Raw genomic sequence first — 22,636 nt, 5'->3', positions numbered from 1 at the left:
GGGAAAGGATTCAGGTATGATTGGGGGATAAGGAACAAGAGATGGACATAAGGCCCGTTCACCAAAAAGTAGGGTGGGGATGAAGACAAAAGATGAAGAATTGTGGGTAGAGAAATAAAGTCAGGGGAAATGGGACATAGAGATGGACATCCACACGAATTCCCATCATCCCTACAGCTGTTTGGGTGTTTATACCTCTATCATATGGCTCATCCACCCTAAGGATGCTTTCCCTCACACCCCAGTCCTCAGCATCCCTCCCATTCTGGCCCTGCTTTGAGCTTCATCATTTCTTCTTCTTCTTCTCTTTCGCCAATCTTGCCGCCTCCTCCTCTGCTCGATCTTCAGCAGCTTTCAAATGCCTCTTCCCCAGAGGAGTCTTAAAGTACCAATCCTGAATGGAGTGGGTAAGGAAGCACAGGAGAGTGTGGAATGGGAAGAAGCAGAAAGAGAGCTCCCCATAAAAGGGATCCTTTGACTTGGTTCCCTACCTCACCTATGCCTCTCAGCCACCAGATTTCCTCAGCAGCAACTCCTCCTCCTCCTCCTCCTCCTCCTCCTCCTCCTCCTCCTCCTCCTCCAAGTAGGGGTTGCTCATATTCTGTGGGCCTCCTATAAAATCTCATTATTGTCCTGCTGTGTGTCCCTGACCCCTGCTCTCATGTGCCTTCCACAGACTAGGATCCACATCCCTCCCTGCTCCCATGCTCTCAAGACCATCCTTTGGGTATGGTCAATGAATCAAGGCCTTGGCCTTATCGGGGTGTGGGGGAGGGAGTCGAAACTATTGACAATCATTCAAGGAGACAGTGGAGGAAAAGGTGTGCTGGTTTGAGAGGAGAGAGAGAGAGAGCGAGCGAGCACTGAGGCCATATGCATATGATCAGCTCTCACCAAGGGCTATAAATATGATGAGTCCCCACTCTCAGGGATGTAGGGATGAAGGAAGAGTGGGTGGACCTATCCCTTACCCTTTCTACACACATTCTTTTTAAAATTGTTTTATTTTTGGTGAGGCAATTGGGGTTAAGTGACTTGCCCAAGGTCACACAGCTAGTGTTAAGTGTCTGAGGCTGGATTTGAACTCAGGTCCTCCCGAATCCAGGGCCGGTACTCTATCCACTGCACCACCTAGCTGCCCTTTTTTTTTTTTTAATTTTTTTTAGTGAGGCAATTGGGGTTAAGTGACTTGCCCAGGGTCACACAGCTAGTAAGTGTCAAGGTCTGAGGCTGGATTTGAACTCAGGTCCTCCTGAATCCAGGGCCTATGCTCTATGCACTGCGTCACCTAGCTGCCCCGCTGCCCTTCTACACACATTCTTGACCAACATGTAGTCTTTCTGTGACTTCTTTTCCCTTTCAAAGAGACAGTGTGGTATAGTGGGCAGAGAACTGGGCAGGAAGACTTGGGTTCAAGGCTGTTTGTAGGACTCTGGGAGAATCCCATAACCTCTTAGGGCTTTGGGGCAATCTTCTAACACTCTAAATTGCAAAGACTTGGTATTCCCAGTATCACTGAAATCAAAGGTCCTATATTTGCTCCTATCTTTTCCCCTTAAAGCCTACCTTTGATGTTGTTTTCACCTGTATAGCCCCATGGTAGGTGATGAAGCCACAATGCCACAGAATGACTTTTCCCCTGAGGCAAGCCTATCTTATTAGGGCTGACTCTGGGCCTCTTTCCCAAGGGCTCCTTCAAGCTCCCCCGTTTTCTTCCTCATACTACCACCCTTGCCCTGTCTTCAACACTCTTACACACATCTCTGGTACCTTCAGTGACACTTCCTCCTCCTCATATACTGGGTCCATCTTGGCCAGAAACTCCAGAAACTCATAGGGTGTCAGAGGCCGTTTGGTCAGTTGGATCTTCCGCCTCTCAGTCATCACAGACTGGACAGCTAAAGTTATGTCTCCAGGGGTATAGCCATCGGAAACCTTGGTCAGCCCGCTGATATCCACATGGTTTAGTAAGGACTTCCCATACTGCTCAATCAGACGCTTCCAGAGGACTGCAAGGGTAAAGAGGACCCAAGAAGGAGATGGGAGGGCATGGGCACAGGGTGGGATCAGATGGCATGGAGTATAGAGCAGTGGGAGGGACAGAACACATCCTTACTCTTCCTGCTGCCATTGCGGCAGCTGCTGCCACCCAGCACTTGTACCATGACTCACTAAACAATTTGATAACCATTATTTCATTATCTTTTCACAACAATCCTGGGATGCACATAGTTTAGGGCAGCTATCATTATCCCATATGACAGATGAGGAAACTGAGACTTGCCCAAAGCCCCCTAGCAAATTAATGCAGGTTAATTGCTTCTCAGGTCTCTGACTTTTCTGAAAGTCAGTAGAAACTTAAAAATGGGGAGAATAATATTTATCTCACAGAGTTGTGGTGAGGAAGGTGAGCACCATAAATAGAGGCATTGTTGTTATTATTAGTGATCCTGTTTTGTAGATATGAAAACTATCACGTTTTGGGGAGGTTATGCAATTTGCCCAAACCACCGACGGCCCCCCACCCCCACCTCATCCTGTACACTTCCCATGAGGTAGCTGGATGCGGAGTCAGGAAAGCCGAATGAGAACCCTGACTCAGACACTTAATTAGCTGCAAGACTCCGGTTATCACTTATCCTCTCTCTGTCTCAGTTTCCTCACCTGAAAATTGGGATAATAATAGCACCTACCCCTCAGGGCTGATGGGAGGAAACAATGAGATAACATGTGTAAAGTGTCTAAGTGCTATAGAAATGCTTGTTATTGTTATTGTTACTTTACTGTAACAACAACTACCACTACTACTACTCCATCATCATCATCATTAGAGTATGGAGTGGCAGTCCAAGACCAGGCTCCCTTAAGAACATAGAAAGAATAAGGGTCTCAAGCACAGGAATGGGAAAAGGGGTAAAAGAGGAGACGGTTCTTGGGCCATGTGCCAGCTCTTCCCTCCCAGACCACCAGATCCTCACGGTAGCGGGTGGCATAATCCGGCTGGGGCACCATCAGGATCCTCTCGTATGTTTTGCACAGCCCCTTGATATCAGCGATCTGTGGCTGGTCTGATGTTCCAATGAGCATCACTCGGTCACCAGGACGCAGCAGGCGCACAGCCTTTGCTAGGTCCTTCTTTACCCGTTTGGGGTCCATCTGCTCCGAGGAAAGAGGTAAGGGTGTGGAGAGGGGAAAGGGATGTCGCCCACATGAGGGTCCCCAGTTAACAATGAGAGAACCCTTTATCTGAAGGAGTTGTTTTAATTCTCTACCACTTTTTTTGTGTGTGTGTGAGGCAATTGGGGTTAAGTGACTTGCCAAGGGTCACATGGCTAGTAAGTATTAAGTGTCTGCGGCCAGATTTGAGCTCAGGTACTCCTGACTCCAAGGCCGGTGCTCTATCCACTGTGCCACCTAGCTGCCCCTCTCTACCACTTTTTTAGCTTCTTCCTTACAATGCTGTAGAAAGAACTCCAGACCTGGAGCCAAGGAGACATGGGGCTGTGTCAAAGCACCAACAGTTACTAGCTATGTAACTTTGGGCAAATCACTTAACCTCTCTGAGGTCCAAGCTCTCATACTACCCTTAGGACTATTTATCTCATAAGGCTGTTGGACAGGAGAGCCCTCTGTAAAGTGCAATCCGTATTTTTTTTTGTCCAAATACTCAACTTTATCAGTGTAGGGAACTTCCTGTGTGGATGCTCTTTCCACTGATGTAGATAGGCAACTGTCTGCAACTCAAAATCTTAGCTAGCTGCTAGCAACCCTGAGAGGCTGAGTGGCTTGGCTATAGTTAGCATACATCCATACATCCCATCATAGCTGACATGTCAGAGTAACACTTGAACCTGGGTTCTTCTAAATTCAAGGATGGCTGTCTATCCCACTCCGAAGTGCTATATAAATGTAAACTGTTGCTATCTTAATATTAGAGGTGAATAAATTATAACATGACTTTCTAAATTCACATAATGATTGGGTGGTAAAGCTGGCCTTAGAAACCAAGTATTCTAATTCCTAGTCCTGTGCTCTCCCTGCTAAGCCTTTCACTCCCCCAAAGCTCCCTTACCTCTTTCTCCTCTTTTGGGACCTTCCTATAAAATGTTTTCTCAGCATTCCCAATCCAGATCACAGAAGGCTGTAGGAGTCGAGCCACCTAGCCAGGTTAGGGAGCAGGGGTCAGAGGTCAGGCCCTGACCTAGAACCCTGTTCTCCCTCTAAATGAACAATCTGTTTCAGCCGACCCCTGATCAAGGCTACCTCCAGGCCAAAAAGAAGAGCCAGTAAAATTTTTCTCTTCAGTGTTCCCTAGTCTTGCCTTCTTCCCTCTTCCCTCTACTCCTAGTCCTTACCCCTATCTCTATTCCACGAGACTACTGAGTGCCCCCAAATTTTCCTGGTCTCAATAATGGTTCTCAGGAAAAACTGATCTCAGTCATTCACCCCTCCATGCCTCAGGATGAATGTAAGTCTGGAATCCCATCTGGTGAGAGTATTTAACGATGCCATTCAAGAACCATCTAGTAGCAAATGGAGATACTGGGATGGGGGAAAAAGTCTTCCAGGCTCCTGAAATTATACCAGGTAGGGCGATTCCCTTTTATGCCTCTATATAAAGTCAAAGTTCTTCCATGGAAGAACAAAGGCCTGTCTTCTGTTGGGGGGTGGGAGGACATGGAGAAATGGGGGGAGGGTAGAAGAGAGAAAAGTGAGGATCAAGATTCCAAACCTTGAAGACCATGTGTATCATCATCTGCAGCCCTGACTTGCCCGGGTATTTTCCTTCCAGGTTTTCCGGGGATAGGTCAAACAGGTTAGCTCCAGTCTCTGTACAAACCGCATTGACCAGCATCTTCTTCCCCGTACCAGCAGGACCAGCCAGGAGAATGGATCGGACATGGGGAGCCATGGTATGTATTTCAGCAGAGCCTAGGAGAATAGGAAGAAGGAGCCAGGGGGAAAGGAGCAGACCAGTAGAGGCGGGAGAACATGTATAGTATGGATGGAGGAGGAATTGTGGGGAAGGAAAGGTCAAGCAAGGTGCTTGGGTTTGGGAGGAAAAAGGAAGCGGACTCAGATCTGATTATAACTGCCTACTAACCAGCCAGATAAATGCCAATATGCCAGGTTCCATTAGGTGGAACATCTGGGGGACAGTAGTTGGCAAACCATTGTCAACCATGTCCAGAGTGTCTTGTGATACCATTTTAAGTGACATGGTGGCTGAGACAGATACATAGGCCTATGCCTGGCTATTCTCTCTCATCTCTCACTACCCTTGTTTCTACTCCGTGCATTTAAGGAATCGATTATAAACTTGGCACATCCTCTCAGAAAAGTTGTCAATACCTGTTCTGAACACTAGGAAGGAAAACAATGGGATTTAACAGAATTGGACCTTGTAGGGAGTGGTAACTTCCTAGAAAATATAATCAAGGGAACAGGATGGGAGAAGGAAATTGGGCTTCCCCACCCCACAAAGATTATTGGGGCCAAGGGGTCTTGGGGGCAGTTCAATTTTTCTGTGACCTTCAAAAGTTCCCAGAGAGGTCAGTAGAGAATGATTCATCTATGGATGTCCCACAGAAATCAAAGCCTCACATGGGACATGCCATCCCTCCCTAGTAATCCTCCCCACTATAAAAGTAGCTAGCATTTATATATGGCTTTAGGGTTTATAAAATTCTTTACATCTGTTGTCTCATTTGATACTCACAACAATCCCGTGAATTAGGGGCTATTATTATTATTCTACCCATTTTATAGATGAGGAAACTGAGGCTGAGAGAGGTTAGGTGACTTGCCCAGGATCACACAGCTAGTAAGTGTCAGAGGCAAGATTTCCCTTCAGTTCTTCCTGACTCTAAGTTCAGCACTTCCAGATACCTTCCACTGAGGCACAGGACCTCACTGAAAGCTATCTCCAAGCCCCAGACCCTCCTCTCCCACACCTTTTTCCCCTCCCCAGGTCCCCTCTCACCAAGCCGCAGGACCCCATACAGAATTACATTCTGCCTCAAGTCGAATAGGGATGGCATTGGTTCCCTGTTTCCCAGTTTCAAAGCAGACCCAAGATATAAGTAGTCACCTGAGGAAAGAGAGTTACTGGGGACAGTCATTGGGGGGTTGGGGGTGGGGGTAGGGAGAAGAGCTGGGTAATCATCACCTGGGGAAGGACAAGTCATCACTTGAGGAAAATAATAGTAATAGTGTTAAAAGTCATAGCTCTCACATTTCAATGGATTTATGGTTTACGGGGTGGGTCTCACCAATGTAATCAGACAGTTTCACATATTCACTCTTCTTGATCAAGCCCTCTTCCACCAGTTCTTCATACAGAGATTCCAAGGATCTGGGGGCGGGAGGAGTCAGTGTGAACCAATTGGGGGAAGGGAATAGCCCAAGGAACACAGAGATTGAGGTAGATAGAGTACAATTGGCATGGGGAAAAAAGAATGGCAATGGGGGATGTGAGTCAAGGAGGAGATGGGATGAGGAGGGGTGAGTTGAGAAGGGAAGTGGCTGAATAAAGCATGGAGAGGGCAGGGATGAGGTATGAAAGAATCAGAGTGACTGTATGTAGGTGGAGAGGGGAAAATTGTATGGGGCTTTCTACTTGTCTATGTTGCTTCCTGGCTATATAGTTAGTATATTTCTATTAGGTAAAGAAAGAGATAGTGTCTTTTTTTTGTGTGTGAGGCAATTGGGGTTAAGTGACTTGCCCACACAGCTAGTAAGTGTTAAGTGTCTGAGACCAGATTTGAACTCAGGTCCTCCTGACTCCAGGGTTGGTGCTCTATCCACTGCACCACCTAGCTGCCCCGAGATAGTGTGTCTTTATGTGCTGGGGGTGGGGGGTGGAGCATGGGTAAAGCATATGGTGGATGGGGAAGCACCAAGCACCATTTCCAAGGTCCCCTCTTAAGGAGATGTTAAGTGATTTTCTCAGGGTTTTGTTGTTGTTCAGTTATTTCAGTCATGGCTGACTCTTCATGAGTCGGGGTTTTCTTGACAAGGATGCTAGAGTGGTTTGCCATTTCCTTCTCCAGATCATTTTCCAGATGAGGAAGCTGAGACAAACAGGGTTAAGTGACTTGCCCAGGTTCACACAGCTAGTAAGTGTCTCAGGTTATCTTTGAACTCAGGAAGGTGATGAGTCTTTCTGACTCCAGTTTTAGCATCTAACTTCCCAGGGTTATGAAGCCAATATGTATCAGCGGTAGGGCTTGAACCCCAGCATTTCTGATCCTAATCCAGGCCCCCTATCTACTGGGATTTGCTGCCTCACATCAATAATATTGTACCTTAGGGGGCAGCTAGGTGGCGCAGTGGATAAAGCACCAGCCCTGGATTCAGAAGGACCTGAGTTCAAATTTAGCCTCAGACACTTGACACTTACTAGCTGTGTGACCCTGGGCAAGTCACTTAACCCTCATTGCCCCACAAAATAATAATAATAATAATAATAATATTGTACCTTTTCATTTGCATAGTGCTTTCTGCCTTTTCAGATAGCTTTTCCATGTATTTTCTTACTTGATTCTTACAATACCTCCATGAGCAGGGCAGGTAAGATAGCATTATTCCCATTGGATGGATGAGGTTCATGTGACTAACATCTCGGTGCCCTGAATGATGGGTCCAGCCTTCTCCCCATGATTCATTCCTACATTGCCAAGTGGGTGCTGCAGGGTCTGGTACCTGTTTGGGGTCAGATCTTTGTCCTTCTTCTTCCCTTTGCCTTTCTTCCCTTTCTTGCGGTTGGAAGCAAACACAGAGGTTATGGTTCTCTCTTGTCCCTTTGGCCTCCCAACCTGAGCCTTGACCCCATCATTTATAAGCTACCTTCCCTCCATCCTCACCTTGGCTTTGGCCTTCGCTTTGACTGGTCTCGTTTCTTCCCTGTCTACAGCTAGGCGGAGGGTCTGCAGCTCTTGACGCATCAGTTTGTCTACCTGGAATACACGGAGGTTGACCATCAGTAGGAGAGATGAGGGAAAGGGATTGAAAGAGTGATAGAGAGAGAAAAGAAATAAGGGAAGAAGATTCAGAGACAGGGAAGATGTTGGAGAGAAGAGGACTGAGCCAGGGAAAGCGATATGAGCATGAAGAAGAACATTCGAGGGAAGGGGAAACCCAGCTGTGATAGAAGTAGGAAGAGCTGGTGCCCTCTCACGCCTCTTCCTCTAGTTTCCTCCCTGATCCTGAAAATCCCCTTCTCTCTTGCCCCACTCCAAAACAGGCTACCTTTCCTGTGTCTCATTCTCACGGGGCCTTACTCTGTTCTGGTCATGAATAAATCCTTGAAAGTTATTAGGTTTTGACAAGAGAGGATCACAGAATTTAAGAGTTGGAAGGGATCTCAGACATTAATCTAACCCTCTCATTTTCCAAATGAGGAAACTGAGGTTGGGAGATCAAGGAGCTGTCCAAGTACTAGAACTGTGATTTGCAACCCAGGTCATCTGATTCCAAATCGAGCATCCTGATCTCCCTAGAACACTTTGCTAGAGCCCCTTCCCCGGGGCTCTTTCACTTCTTTTGTTGTTCAGTCATTTCAGTCCCATCTGTGCCTTCATGACCCCACTGGGGGTTTTCTTGGCAAAGATACTAGAATGCCTTGCTATTTCCTTCTACAGCTCATTTTACAGATGAGGAAACTGAGACAAACAGGATGAAGTGACTTGCCTTGGAACCATTTGAGGTCAAATTTGAACTCAGGTCTTCCTGACTTCAGGCCTTCCTCTATCCACTGCATTACCTAGCTGCCCACTTCCTCAAAGAAATCTCATAGACTGAAAAGCCTTTAAGATCCAGCATACTTTTTTTAAATGGTGAAAGTTTAGGCCCTAGGAAAGGTAGTTGGAGGGAAATTCTGGAAGCTTGGGAAGGTACCTGCCACTCTCAAAATCATGCTGCCTGAGAGGTGAGGTCAAGCTGAAGAAATGGAGATGTAGCCATGTATAACAAAATAGTAAGAGAGACCAAGAATGAATAGAGCAGACACTAGACCAGAAAAATTGCCCCATACTCATTTGGTTGGTTGATTGTGAGCAAGAGTAGAAGACAGGAAGGAAGATGGATGGAACCTTTGGAAAAAGTAATAAATATAAGACCCTCTTTACCCTACATGATTAAAGTACCCTTCCAGTCATAGCCCTCAACCAGCTACAGTCACTTCTTTTGGTGAACCTTTGAGTCCAGTCCTATTTAGTTACTAATCTCTGACTTTTACATAAAGTTTAAAGAAATTTTTAGGGAAAACATGCACCTCAAAAGCAGGCTCACTTCTGTATTCCAGTTACTAGTTCCGGTCACATTTTGACCCATCCGACTTCCTGTATTCTTGATCTTTGGCTTCCTTGTCCTCTGACATCTAGTTGTTTCTCCTAATCTTGTCTGACCTCTTTTCAGGCCTCTTTGCTTGCTTCTGACCACAGATAACTACATATTCCTTCACCTTAGCCTTGACTTGGTGACCTCCAGACCTTTGGATTGCTTTGTATTCGTGAGATGGAAGGGGTTTTACAGATGATCTAGTCCAATCTTTTTACCAATAGAAAAGGAAACTGAGAGAAGTAGAAATCACTTGTCCATGGTCACACTGATAGTTCCTTTATGCTTCAAACCACAGATAGCTAAAGAATCTATTCCCAAATTCCCTCTCCATCACCATGAATCCCTGGCCCTCAGACTTGGGTCTGACTTTCTTGGCCTTACTTTGTGTCTCCAGCACTTAGCACAGTGCCTGGAAGTGTTTAATAAATGGAACTATGCCCAAAGAGCTACAAAACTGTGCATATCCTACTAATGATAGGTCTGTATCCCAAAGAGATTTAAAAGAAGGAGGGGGAAAGGACCTACTTGTACAAAATATTTATAGCAGCTCTTTTTGTGGTAGCTAATATTGGAAATTGAGGGGATGCCCATCAACTGGGGACTGGCTGGACAAGTTGTGCTATATGACTTAACGAAATGTTATTGCACTATAAGAAATCACAAGGATGATGATTTCAGAAAAAATTGGAAAGACTTACATAAACTGATACAAAGTGAAGTGAGCAGAACCAGGAAAACATTGTACACAGTAATAGCAACATTGTACAATGAAGAACTGTGAATGAGTTAGCAATACAAAACTCTGCAATACAATGATCCAAGACAATCCCCAAGGACTCATGATGAAAGATACTATCCACTTCCAGAAAAAGAACTGATGTCATTTGAATACAGACTTACACGTACTATTTTTCACTTTTATTTTTGTTAGTCTTCTTGTACAAAATTACTAATATGGAAATGTTTTACATGATTGCACATGTATAACCTACATCAGATTGCTTACCATCTCAGGGAGGGAGAGAGAAAAGGAAGGGAAGAACAGAACTTGGAACTCAAAACTTAAAAAAAATATATTAAAATTGCTTTTACATGTAATTGGGGGGATAAAATATTTTTTAAAATAAATGATTGCCATTTAATTGACTTTGAACTTTGAACCCCCCCAAGTGAAATCTGAAACCATAATTTCTATATAATTGCTTCTCCCCCCCCTTTTTTTGTGGGGCAATGGGGGTTAAGTGACTTGCCCAGGGTCACACAGCTAGTAAGTGTCAAGTGTCTGAGGCCGGATTTGAACTCAGGTCCTCCTGAATCCAGGGCCAGTGCTTTATCTACTGCACCACCTAGCTGCCCCCTATATAATTGCTTCTGATAGGATAGATCACCTAGATGCCTGATCCACTCTCTCCAAAGACTTGACCCCTGACAGACCAACCCTCTCCTGTAAGACACCTATGTCCTGATGTGACACAAGACCTAAGAATAAAGTGCTCCCAATCAGAGGGAGCAAAAGTCATTAGTGTCACTCCCAGGGTGAGTATGTAGTTTCTCCAATCCCTAGGAATATGGACCATTTAGATTACTTTATGAGTTTGTTTCCCCAGATAGTTACATAGGCATCTAGTCTAGGAATCAATCTGAGCCCTTCTCCATCTCTTCTATATCTGTGCTGAGCCCTTGTTAATGTCTCCTGATGGCTGGGGCATTGGGACTGAGGCTCCAGAACACGAGGAGGACAACAGATGAATAAATAGAAGATAGACTACGGAATGGAAACACAAGTATGGGGGTGGAGCCAATGGAAACAGATAGGAGGAGATAGGGCTGGATATAAAGGGAGGGTATTAAGATGGAGATAGAGACAGAAATGTGAGATTGGAGGCACAGCAGAGCCAGAGGGCAGAGTTGAGACAGAGATGGGGTAGAGGCATTGTGGATGAAGAAGACAAGAAGTGATAGAGAAATGGGGGTGGGAATGGGGGAAATAGGGTAGAAATGAAGATGAGGATGAAGGTAGGGTTATGGAAGTATGAAGGGAGGCAAAGAAGGGTCAGAGAAAGGAATGGAGGCAGAGACAAGGAGCAAGGGATTAGGGAACAGGAAAAGAGCAAGAATAGGAATGTGATGGTGAATGTTGAGGCCTGGGAAGGATGGAGTTGGAGTTTGGGGATGAAGAGGTGGGAACATTGGAAAAAGGAGCTAGATGGAGGGAGGAAGGGAGGGAGGGAGAGAAAAGAGAGAGAGAGAGAGAGAGAGAGAGAGAGAGAGAGAGAGAGAGAGAGAGAGAGAGAGAGAGAGAGAGAGAGAGAGAATCAAAGGAAAAAAGATGCAGGAATTTGCAGAGGGAGATGGAAATGGGCAAGAAGTCTGTTGGCCAGATCCTCCAACCTGATCCGGATCTCTGCTTCAACCTCCTTCCTCTTCTGCTCCACACCATCTCCCATCGTAATTCTGATTGGGGTGCATGGGCACTGGTTGGGCCTCCCACATGACTGAGTACAGACCATAGACCACAGATGGATGAGTAGATGCTCAAAACCCAGTCATATACACACATACATATAGAATATACAGATGAGTCAGGGGGACAGATTACACAATCCCCACCCCAGGCAGAATCCTCCCCTCCCCCCTCTCCCCCCCCCCCACAGAGGAGCATCCTTTTCTTGGAGGCTGCTGTTATTAGAATCTTGGATGTGTAAATGAACAGAAGACAAAGTCAGAGACCTGAATCCCAATACCAGACCCCTAACGCCAAGCCCCCTCCCCCACAGCCTTATCTTTTCAGTCAACCAGGGCTACACTGGAATCTCCTAGATCTTCACACCCCAGTATAGTCAGATCATAGACCTAGAGCTGGAAAGGAACTCGGAGGTCATCAATGCCCCCCCCCATTTTATTGATGAAGAAGCTAAGGCCCAGGGAGATTATGGACTTGCCTAGTCACCCAAGTAATAAGCAGGTCCTCTGAGCCTAGAGCAACATTGTACCTTGTTGGCATCCTTTGTTTCCTCTCCCCCCTGAACAGATCTCCCATAGGACCCAAAGTCCCACCAGACGAGGAGATCCTCAGAGTTCCCAGCAAATCCTTGACACTCTACCCAAGCCCTGACCCCCCTTACTCTTGTACTCTTCATGTCCCTCATTAAGAACAGGCACGAATTTGGATGGTGCCATTTTCAACATAGTTTCTTCCTCCTAGAAGAGAAACTCTATTATTTTGGTACTCTCACTGTCCCACTTCTACCCTCCCTTGGTCTCAGACCCACTTGGATCTCCTTGCACTCCTCATTTTGCCTTTTTGGGGGGCAGGGGGAGGTGTAGTCAGGACTTGCCCAGAGTCACACAAGCTAATAAGGGTCTGAGGGTTTAAATTCAGGTCCTCCTGACTCTATCCACTGTGCCACCCAGATGCCCTCATTTTCTTCTCTGTCTAACCCAGACCCCCTTATCACCTGCTCCCCAAGCCTTCCCTGTCCTTCCCTCCCCTTCCCTCCCCTCCCCACCATAATCCTTAGATGGATTCTCACCCCCTTCCTAGGCTTCTCTTCCTTCCCTTTCTTCTCCTTTTTCTTTTTCTCCTTTTCCTTTTCCTTCGATGTTTTTTCTTTCCCCTTCTTTTTGGTATTTTCATCATCCACAAGGTCCATTTCTGTTTTCACCTAAGACCCAAGGATCCCTTAGACCCCATATTCCTTTATTGGAGTAGAAACTCTGGCCCTGATGCTGGGATAAGTCCCAGACTCTGAAGGCTGCTCGGTGGGATTGGCAAGGGCTCCTGGGAGACTGAGCTTCTGAAAACATCTCAGCCTATGGTTCTAAAGGAGACATACTGATAAGGGGAGTGGAAATCAGAGAGAAATGTTTTGGTTTTTTTTCTGTGAGAATTTTTGAGGTTTTCCTGGGCTCATGGATTTTGAGACCAGAACCATCTTTCCACTGTTCTCTGCTCTCTTTGGACAGAATCTATTCTTTTGCTATAACTGATTTTTCTGGTTCCATCCCTTCTCTTTAACTAGATCTGATCTCTTTTCCATTTCCACACCTCCTTTGGCCATATCTGATCTCTCCATTCCAACCTCCACACTAGTGCCAGCTCCTCAGCTTTACATATTCTTAGGACAGATTTTTTTATTCCCACATCTCTTACAGCTCCAAGGACTATCTTTTCCCCACCTCTTGAGTACCTGTTGCGGGGTCTTGTCTGAAAAGATTACACGAGAGCCACCTATCTCTTCATCTGGAAATTCAGGGAACTGGCCAGTGAGGTCACTGATTAGACAGATAATGAATGGATAGATGGATATGTAAGTGCAAAGAAGAATGATAAGGGAGGGAGAGAGACAGAGACAGAGAGACAGAGAGAAAGACAGAGACAGAAAGACAGAGAAAATATAGATGAGCCAGGGGGACAAACTGCAGGAGAATCATGGGCATTTCCCCTCCACTTTGAATAATCGGTTTTGGGGGTAGAGTCTGAAGATTTAGAAGCTGGATAGGATCAGGTACCCTAGGGAAGAGGGTCTGTGGAGGGCCAGGGTTTAGGGAGAAGGTAGGGTCAGGATCAGGGTTCAAATGGGTCTGGAGAATAAGAGTCACAGTTGGTGGGAACACTGAGGGCAGAAGGAAGAACAAGGTGTGAGGGTTGGCGAGAACATGGGGCTTTAGGGGACAGGTGATGGGAGTGGGGAATAGGACTGAGGAACATGGGATACTGACTGACACTCGATGAACCACTGACGGATCTGTTCCTTCATCTCTTCCTGTATGTCGGGGCCCTTCTTTATCCTGAGTTGCTCTCCAACCTCTTTGTTGCCCCCTGGTATTCCAGCTCCTTCTCTTTCTGGCGCTGTCGGCGCAGTTCCTCCCCATTTTGGGCCCGTTTCATGGTTGACAAGTACTCAGCCTCATTGGCAGAAGGCATCTGGGGGGAACAGGATTAGGGAAGGGGAACTCTGGGGAGCATTTCCCTAAGCTAACCCTGACTGAGGGTCTAGGGACAAGGGAATTCAGAACCCGGCCTGGGGGTTGTACATATTCACACATCACATGTAGATCCATACCCAGCTACACCTAAACTGTCTCACATATACCCCCCCATCCCCACCCCCACCCCCAATCTTCCCCTTCAAACTCACAGCCTCCTACACATCACATAACACATACATGTGCCATATATACGAACTACCAGATAGAGGTACACATGTACACCTTAAACTACCTTGAACACCGCCCCCCCTTCACCATACATACTACACACACACACACACACACACACACACACACACACACACACACAGAGCGGCGGCAGGCATGCTGGCATCAGGAGAAATTGCATTTGGAGCCGAAATTCATCTCTGTAAATTACTCCGATAATGAGTTTGTGAGATGCATCTGGGCCAGCCTCCCACCTCCTCCTCCTCCTGCACACCACTCCCCTGTGGGCCTCTAGCCCCCCCTCAGCCTCCCCACCCCATGTCGGCGGCCCAACTCGCAGCCACTTTCCCGCCTCATTGGCTCCCAAATGTATTTTAAATATCACTGTGCGCAGAGACAATTACTGAAAACGCTGAGCTCACACTGCTGATGGGCCCGCGTGGTCAGGCTCATTCCTCACCTACCACCACTGTGCTGCCCCCCCCCGGCCCCCCCACCGGGGACCCCTCAATTCCCCGTGCTCCCCATCCTGCCTTCCTTGCCCTCCTTGGCCTCAGTGTCCTGCTTATCCCTCATCTCCATGGCCTCCTTGATCCTACTGTTCTCCCACAATGGACCCCAATCTTCAAACAGTACTATCCCCCCCACACACACACACACATGAAGAGGGGCTCTCACTGCTGCAGTCCCTCATCCTGACTCAAACGGCCCAAGCCCCACCCAATAAAAGACATCTCCAGGCCCACCTGTCCATCCCTGGGCCCCTCTTGGTAACCACATCTAGGCAGGAGATCTCTGGGGCTGGGACTGACTTTAAAAAGGAAGCTTCTATGTCCTCAGAGGTGCAGACTTGATTGTTCTCAGAGAGGCTGAGGAGCAGGCAGCTGAGAGCCAGCAGCCATTCTGCCCCAGTCTTTCCAGAGGAGCTCCCCTACCCCAGTGCAGCTGCTCCAGCCCTTGCTGTTTTGTGTCTCCAGCTCTGAGGCCCAGCCCATGTTCCATGCCCACAGCCCGTATCTGATTCCCTCAGAATGGAATCGTGGGAAGGAAGGAATCGTCCTTTGCCTTTCTTTGCATCCCGGGCACTTAAAAATGCTTGCCGACTTGCAAGGTCTTACTCCAAGATTTAGTCCCAGCCCCCTTCTACACGCCGTCCCCATCCCCATTCAATGGCCCACTGCGAGGAGTATAGGAAGATTAGAAGCAGAGCAGCAGTTTCCGTCGGGCATTTTCTCTTCCCTCACTTTGTATCATAACATTTCTAGTTAGGAGAGGCCTTAGGGATCATCTAGTACAGTCCCTTCATATTACAGACGAGGAGACTGAGGCTGAGAGAGCCCCGTGGCGGCATAGCTGCGTTCAAACCCAGGTCTTCTCACTAGACTCTGCTCTGGCCCAGCAGCTGCACTGGAGTTTCTCATCTCTTTCTCTTTCTTCCCCCTGCACTGCTCCCCACTTTTCCCTTTCCCCTCCCCTCCACCTTTCTCCCAGAGCCCAAAGCCATCGGGTGGACAGGGGACTTGAATCAGAGTTGGGAGAAAGTGATCAGGTTTGGAGAGAGTAGAGGGGAAGGAAGGGAGAAGTTTTCTTCTTTAACTTCCAAACTCTACATGTATAACCTGCAGCCTGTGGATGGTCTCAGTCTCAGTCTACTTTGATATTCTCTGCATCTTGGCCCACGTTCTAGATATCAGCCCAGGTCCATGTCCTCTAGAGAACCTTGCTGTATATTCCTGAGAGACATTTCATCCTATGGGAATAGAAGAGCAGCTAGGTGGTGCAGTGGATAGACCACCAGGCCTGGAGTCAGGAATACTTATCTTCATGAGTTCAAATCTGGCCTCAGACACTTACTAGCCATGTGACCTTAGGCAAGTTACTTAACCCTGTTTACCTCAGTTTCCTCATCTATAAAATGACCCAGAGAAGGAAATGGCAAACCACTCCAGTATCTTTGCCAAGAAAACCCCAAATGGGATCACGAAGAGTTGGACATGACTCAACAACAACAACAACAACAACTCGTGGGTGGGGAGCAAGTGCAGGAAGCAGGGCTCACCATGCCGATGAATTCCATTTCTACTAGCCGCTCCTGACGAGTGTGCTTCCGCTGAAGGTAACCCCTCCAAATCTGGGGTTAGGGAGAGAAAAAGGGGATCAGTAATCTCCCACATTTACCATCTGGCAGGGATGGATGCAGAGTTGTCAACTGTCTTAGGGAGATTGGGAGGAGGATCAAGATGGGGTGATTTCCATAGTCATTCTTTTCCCACAGAAGAGGGAATATTGGGAGTAACATTTTTAGGACCCTCAACCAGTCAAGAGGCGTTTAATGAGCCCCTACAGAAGGCAGTAGTAGGTGCCAGGGATGAAGGGAAAGGAATGGAATCATTCTTGTTTCCACCCCACAGTTCATTCTGTTCTGTACATGAACTGCTTTCTCCACTGTATATCTCCCACCAAGACACCTCTCCTTCAGCTCAAGTCCCACCCCTTCAAAGAAGTCTTTCCTGACCTCTCCTAGCCTTCAGTAAACTCTGACCGCCTTTGCCACTCCCCTCACTGGTCTGTTCTCTCTGTTCCATGGGTGCTGGCATCATCTCTCTCACTAGGCTGTGAGCTCCTAAAGACTTTATACTGAAGCACCCTGAGGACACTTCAAGGCAGTGAGTGATCAAAGTGAAGATGATGAATTCAGGGGCATTAAGCCTAGGTGGTATCCAGTCCACTATTCACAATCTAACCTTTCATTCCTCTATTCCTCCTCTGGATGGGGAAGGGGAAGACTCCTCTGGTAGTACCTTTTGTATGATAAGAGCTGCCCGATCTTTATTGACTCAAACCGCTTGCTTTCCCCGAACCCTTCGCTCTCGTTCTTCATCCTTTCGAAGCTCTCTCATGAACTTGGCCCGAAGGCGGCCCTGCCTGGGCTCGCTCAGCGCGTTGGATCAAAGTTATCGCATCCCACTGGTTTAAAATTAGCCTATCCTGTGGAGGGTAGGGTCTGGAATATGGACTTATGCCAAGGGCCCACTGGGGCACTGGTGTCTCCAACTGTCTTTGCTCGGCCTGGGGGTATGGCTCCTGGAGCACCCAGCACTGTGTAACTGATTCACATATATAAATGATAACACAGGCTCACAGGATTCAGAATTGGGAGGAACTTTAGAGGTCATCCTTAAGTAGATCCTCATTTTAGAGATAAGAAAAAATATGACGTTGTCCCTCCCTTAGCTGGTGAATCCCAGAACAAGATTCAAATCTAGGTTGTCTGACTCTAAGTCCAATTTAGGAGTTGGGTGAAAGCAGGGTGGGGAGGGGAAGAGTATCTATATAAGTTTCAGTTCTTTAAAAAATATATAGACTGGTAAAGCATGTATAAACAAAAGTTGAGAACTATCTTTACATGTAATGAAAAAAAATAAAATACCTCATACGTTAAAAAAAAATATATATATATATAGACTGGGGCAGCTACATGGCGTAGTGGATAGAGCACCGGCCCTGGGCAAGTCACTTAACCCCAATTGCCTCACTATATATATATATATATATATATACACCAATTGGAATCTGATTTTCCCCTGACTGGATACCTTACTTTGGGAGACTGTGGTCTCCCAAAAGGTATGGTCCAGGCTTATATAAAAGCTGAGGTTAGGAATATTCCAAGGTAGGGTTAAGATCTTGGCAAAGGGAAGGGGCATTTGGGGAATTAGTGGCATGGAAGGGTTTCTTTTTCTCACGCCTTTGCTCTCCTTTCGCCCAGTTTTCTCCAGGATATCTTCTATCATTGACTCCCGGTCCTGGAGCATTTTCCCATGCTCCAACATGAAGTACTTGGGAATTGGGACTTCTAGGTCAGCCTTTGGGAAAGGTATGGAGAGCAGGGTGTCAGGACCTTCTACTATCTCATCATCCTCCCACCTTCAGTGGCTTTGCCTTTGTTCTCAGCCCTGCAGTCCTAGGTGGGTAGGTAGCGGTATTGGTGTTCAAGACCTCACCAGAAGCCAGCCTGTCCTTTCTCATCCCTCCAAGCAGGACCACTCATATGAATCTGATTTCCAGAAGACTATGATATAGGCCTCCAGGGTAGAAATAAGATTGGAGGTAGGGGATGGGCACATTAAAGACAGAATTGAGGGGCAGCTAGGTGGCGCAGTGGATAGAGCACCGGCCTTTGGATTCAGGAGACCTGAGTTCAAATCCAGCCTCGGACACTTAACACTTTACTAGCTGTGTGACCCTGGGCAAGTCACTTAACTCCAATTGCCTCACAAAAAAAAAAAAAAGACAGAATTGAATGACTCCTACATAACTCTCTGAGTGCTTTGAGGTGGGAGATAGGAGCAGTTTGAAGGTTTTCCCAGCCATGAGGGAATTCTAACTAGGCATTAGAGGTCTGTGCATGGAGAAAAGCGATCCCTCATAAAACATCCATATAACTTTCAGTCACTGCCCTTTCCCCCTTATATATGTGTGTGTGTGTGTATGTGTGTATATATGTTATATATGTGTATATATATATATGTGTATGTATATATATGTGTATGTATATATATGTGTGTATATATATATATATATGCTGAAAAGCCAAGTCTACCTATATTTCCCTATTTTTTGGTTAATTTCAGAGGGAAAAGTTCTTCCCTAGGTCTAACTTTCATTTCTTGGGCAAGTCTAAGCACCATTCATAGGGTTTGTTACCCCGTTATTGGGGCAGCTAGATTGCATGATGGATAGAGTGTTGAGTCAGGAAGACTCATCTTCCTGAGTTCAAATGTAGGCTCAGACACTTACTAGCTGTGTAACCTTAGGCAAGTCACTTACCCTGTTTGCCTCAGTTTCTCATCTGTAAAATGAACTGGAGGAGGAAATGGTAAACCACTCCAGTATCTTTGCAAGAAAATCCTAAATGGGGCCACAAAGAATTGAACATAACTGAACAACAACACCCTGCTTCTTGTACATAGGATTGAGAACCCAAAGGAGTTTAAGAGATCATTGAAAAATAATTCCTTCATTTTACTCATGAGGAAACTGAGCTTTAGACAGTTAAGTAACTGACCCATGGTCAAGTAAAAGTGTCAAAAGATATGAACCCAGGTCTATGGGCTTTTTCCTCTACACCATACTATTGGCATTCAGAAATAAAGTTGAACCAGTCCCCTGCCCTGCTCCACCCATCCCTTTCCTTTCCTCTATTCTGCAACTTTTGAACAAGAGGTAAGGGGTGGTGGTGGGAGAGGGCTGAATCTTCTATACAGCCATGAGAATTCTTTGGGGGCTCCATATAAGAGCTTCGATGTCTCCCCCACTAACCAATCCCTTTGCTCCAAAGTCACTCTGTCATCTCCCATTCTCTGCCCAACTCTGATATCAGGAAAGTGAAGCCACACATTTTGTTCTCCCCTAAACCTCCTCTCTCCAGCCGTGCTCCTGTCGGTTCAGTCAGAGAAGCATTCTCTGAAAACCGACTCCCAGCCCTCCAACCCGCACCGGTGTGAGTTTTAGGTCCTGAAGCACGTGGTCCAGGCAGTGGTACTCAGATAGATCGACTTGCACCATCTCCTCCTTCAGCTCCAGAATCCGCCCAGCCACCCCATCCAACAGGCGGCGGACCAGCCGCCGCTTCTGGGGTTTGCACCATCTGGTCATAGATGATGTCTAGCTGCCGCATCATGCCCAGGTAGTGCAGGAAAGAGTGAAGAGAGCTTATAGATGAAGGAGCCTCGCTCTCGGTCAGGCACCGGGTCTGGCGGGAACTGCTCCTGGAACAACAACTTTTGTAGAGTCTGATGCGTGGAAACCCAGAGCCGCTGGTATGTCCTGGTGGTGGAGGTGGAGGGAGAGGGAGGAGAGCAAGGAGCAGATTAGTGTTGGGAGGTGAGAGGCAGAAAGTGGAGTGAGGTTGTGTGAGGCAAAGGGAAGTGGCACTGCACGAGAGTCAGAGAACTGGGTCTGGATCCCAGCTCTGACATTTATTACTGTGTGACTTTGGCTAAGTCACTTCTTTCCACCTGTTTCCTCATCTTTTAAAATAACAGGGTTAGGGGCAGCTAGGTGGCGCAGTGGACAGAGCACCGGCCCTGTAGTCAGGAGGACCGAAGTTCAAATCCGGCCTCAGACACTTAACACACACTTACTAGCTGTGTGACCCTGGGCAAGTCACTTAAACCCCAATTGCCTCACTAAAAATAATAAATAAAATAAAATAAATAAAATAACAGGGTTAGACCAGAATGATCACTGAGGTTCTTCCAGATTTAATCCTGTTATCTGAGATTCTATAATCTTATGTCTGTCTCCATGGGGATAATATTGAGGGATGAATCTAGAGAATGATACGGGGGGTTAGTGGACCAGTGAGTGATTTCAGGGGGCCACTTTGGCCTGAGTCCCTAGAGGTAAGAATTCTTAATCTGTGGTCAGCACGGATCCTCAAGGAGTCCATGGGGGACTCAGGGATTCATGGGGGTTTCATAAATGTGGATGAGGAAAAAAATTATATCTTTATTTCAAAATAATAGGTTTTCCAGGAGCAGCTAGGTGGTGCAGTGGATAAAGCACCAGCCTGGTTCAGGAGAACCTGAAGTTCAAATCCAGCCTCACACACTTTGACACTAGCTGTGTGACTGGGCAAGTCAACTTAACCCTCACTGCCCACAAAAACAAAACAAAAAAGTAATTCTGTAAATAATAAGTTTTCTTTTGTAATCCCATGTATTTTATGGCTATTTAAAAACCGTATTCATAGAAGGTATCCATAGGCTTTACTAGACCACCAAAGGAGTTCATAACACAAAAAAGGGTAAGAACCCCCACCCTATAGAGAACTGAGAGAGAACAAGGGTCAATCAAAGGATCAAGGGCTCTTTGGTGGGGAGGGTGTCCTTGCGGAATCAGGAAACCAATTGCTCCTCTGGGACATTTCTGGATGCAGTCCAGAGGTGCTAGGCTATATGGTGGCATGAAGAGGGGTCTCCCCTTGACTACCACTCTATTTGAATCACAAAATTTAGGGCATGTGAGGGACCTTCAGTGGCTTATCTAGTCTACTCTACACCCAAAAAGAATCCCTACTAGGTGGTGCAGTAGATAGAGTGCTGGGGCCTGGGAGTTAGGAAGACTCGATCTTCCTGGGTTCGAATCTGGCTTCAGTTCATTTACTAGCAGTGTGGAACTTGGGCAAGTCACTTAACCCTAGTTTGCCCCAATTTTTTTCCATCTGTAAAAGGAGCTGAAGAAGGCAATGGCAACCACGCTCCGGTACCTTTCCCAGAAAACCCCAAACATGGTCAGGAGAGTCAGACACAACTAAAAGGGCTGAATGACAACTATAATATATCCAACAAGGGCTTGAATACCTCGGTTAAACAGGAACTCACTACTTCCCAAGACATCTATTCCATTATTCAATTGCTCTAACTTGTTCAGAAGTTTTCCTAACGTGGAGGTTAAATGGGTCCTTTTCCAACTTCCACCCATTGCTGCTGTTTCTGCCCTTTGGGGCAAAACAAGTCAGAGTCCCCTCTTCCCTTATGACCATTAGTTCACATTAAAAAGTTAATTCAGATTGCTGCTGCGCCCGACCTTCAGTCCCCACCCCAACCCCAGTTTTTCCTTCTTTAGGCTAAAAAATTCCTTAGGGTTCTATCCATTTCCATCTGCCTTTAGGATTGAGTAACATTTCTAGGTGGGAAAAAAGATAATGGGTTGGAGATAATGGGGGGGGGGGCAGGGGAAACCATGGCCAAAAAAAAAAGGCTCCTATCCTCTACCCAGATGCTCCAAATAGGATTCAGTCTGAGTCTGTACCATAGTATGACCAGCAAATGGAAGAGGATCTTTTGGTTTTTTTTTAGAGGTGGGGTGGTCAGCATTTGGGGTTTTTCTTCCCACGTCCCAACTCACTCACCCCTCAGACATGTTGCCCTCTCTCTTCTACAGCTGTACTTTGTTCGGTGATTGTGGTTTCCATAGAAACCCCAGAAGTTCCACCTGCCCCACCCTGACACCTCACCCGGCAAGGCACACAGTAGGTAGTTAATAAATGCTTACTGCTAAGAAGATGGAGGGTTTCTATCTCCTAGGTAATTTGGCACAGATAGACTCAGAAGTCCATAATACATTG

General features: G+C 46.6%; 1 protein-coding gene across 1 annotated transcript; it reads right to left on the bottom strand.

Moving 5' to 3' along the window:
• Positions 1-286: 286 nt before the first annotated feature.
• Positions 287-22,431, bottom strand: IQCA1L (IQ motif containing with AAA domain 1 like). The gene is given in 24 exon segments (XM_043965061.1): positions 287-394; positions 1,771-2,009; positions 2,979-3,156; positions 4,073-4,159; positions 4,733-4,932; positions 5,984-6,091; positions 6,273-6,355; positions 7,705-7,757; positions 7,866-7,963; positions 11,738-11,775; positions 11,777-11,837; positions 12,468-12,543; positions 12,876-13,007; positions 13,533-13,617; positions 14,065-14,155; positions 14,158-14,269; positions 16,562-16,633; positions 17,304-17,429; positions 17,431-17,490; positions 18,249-18,368; positions 20,002-20,142; positions 20,144-20,203; positions 20,205-20,331; positions 22,421-22,431. Coding segments are annotated over 24 exon segments (2,466 nt in total).
• Between the last annotated feature and the right edge of the window lie 205 nt (positions 22,432-22,636).

Source organism: Dromiciops gliroides, chromosome 5, assembly GCF_019393635.1.
Source record: "Dromiciops gliroides isolate mDroGli1 chromosome 5, mDroGli1.pri, whole genome shotgun sequence".
NCBI classification, from domain to species: domain Eukaryota; kingdom Metazoa; phylum Chordata; class Mammalia; order Microbiotheria; family Microbiotheriidae; genus Dromiciops; species Dromiciops gliroides.
This window is presented reverse-complemented; position numbering and strand designations above follow the sequence as displayed.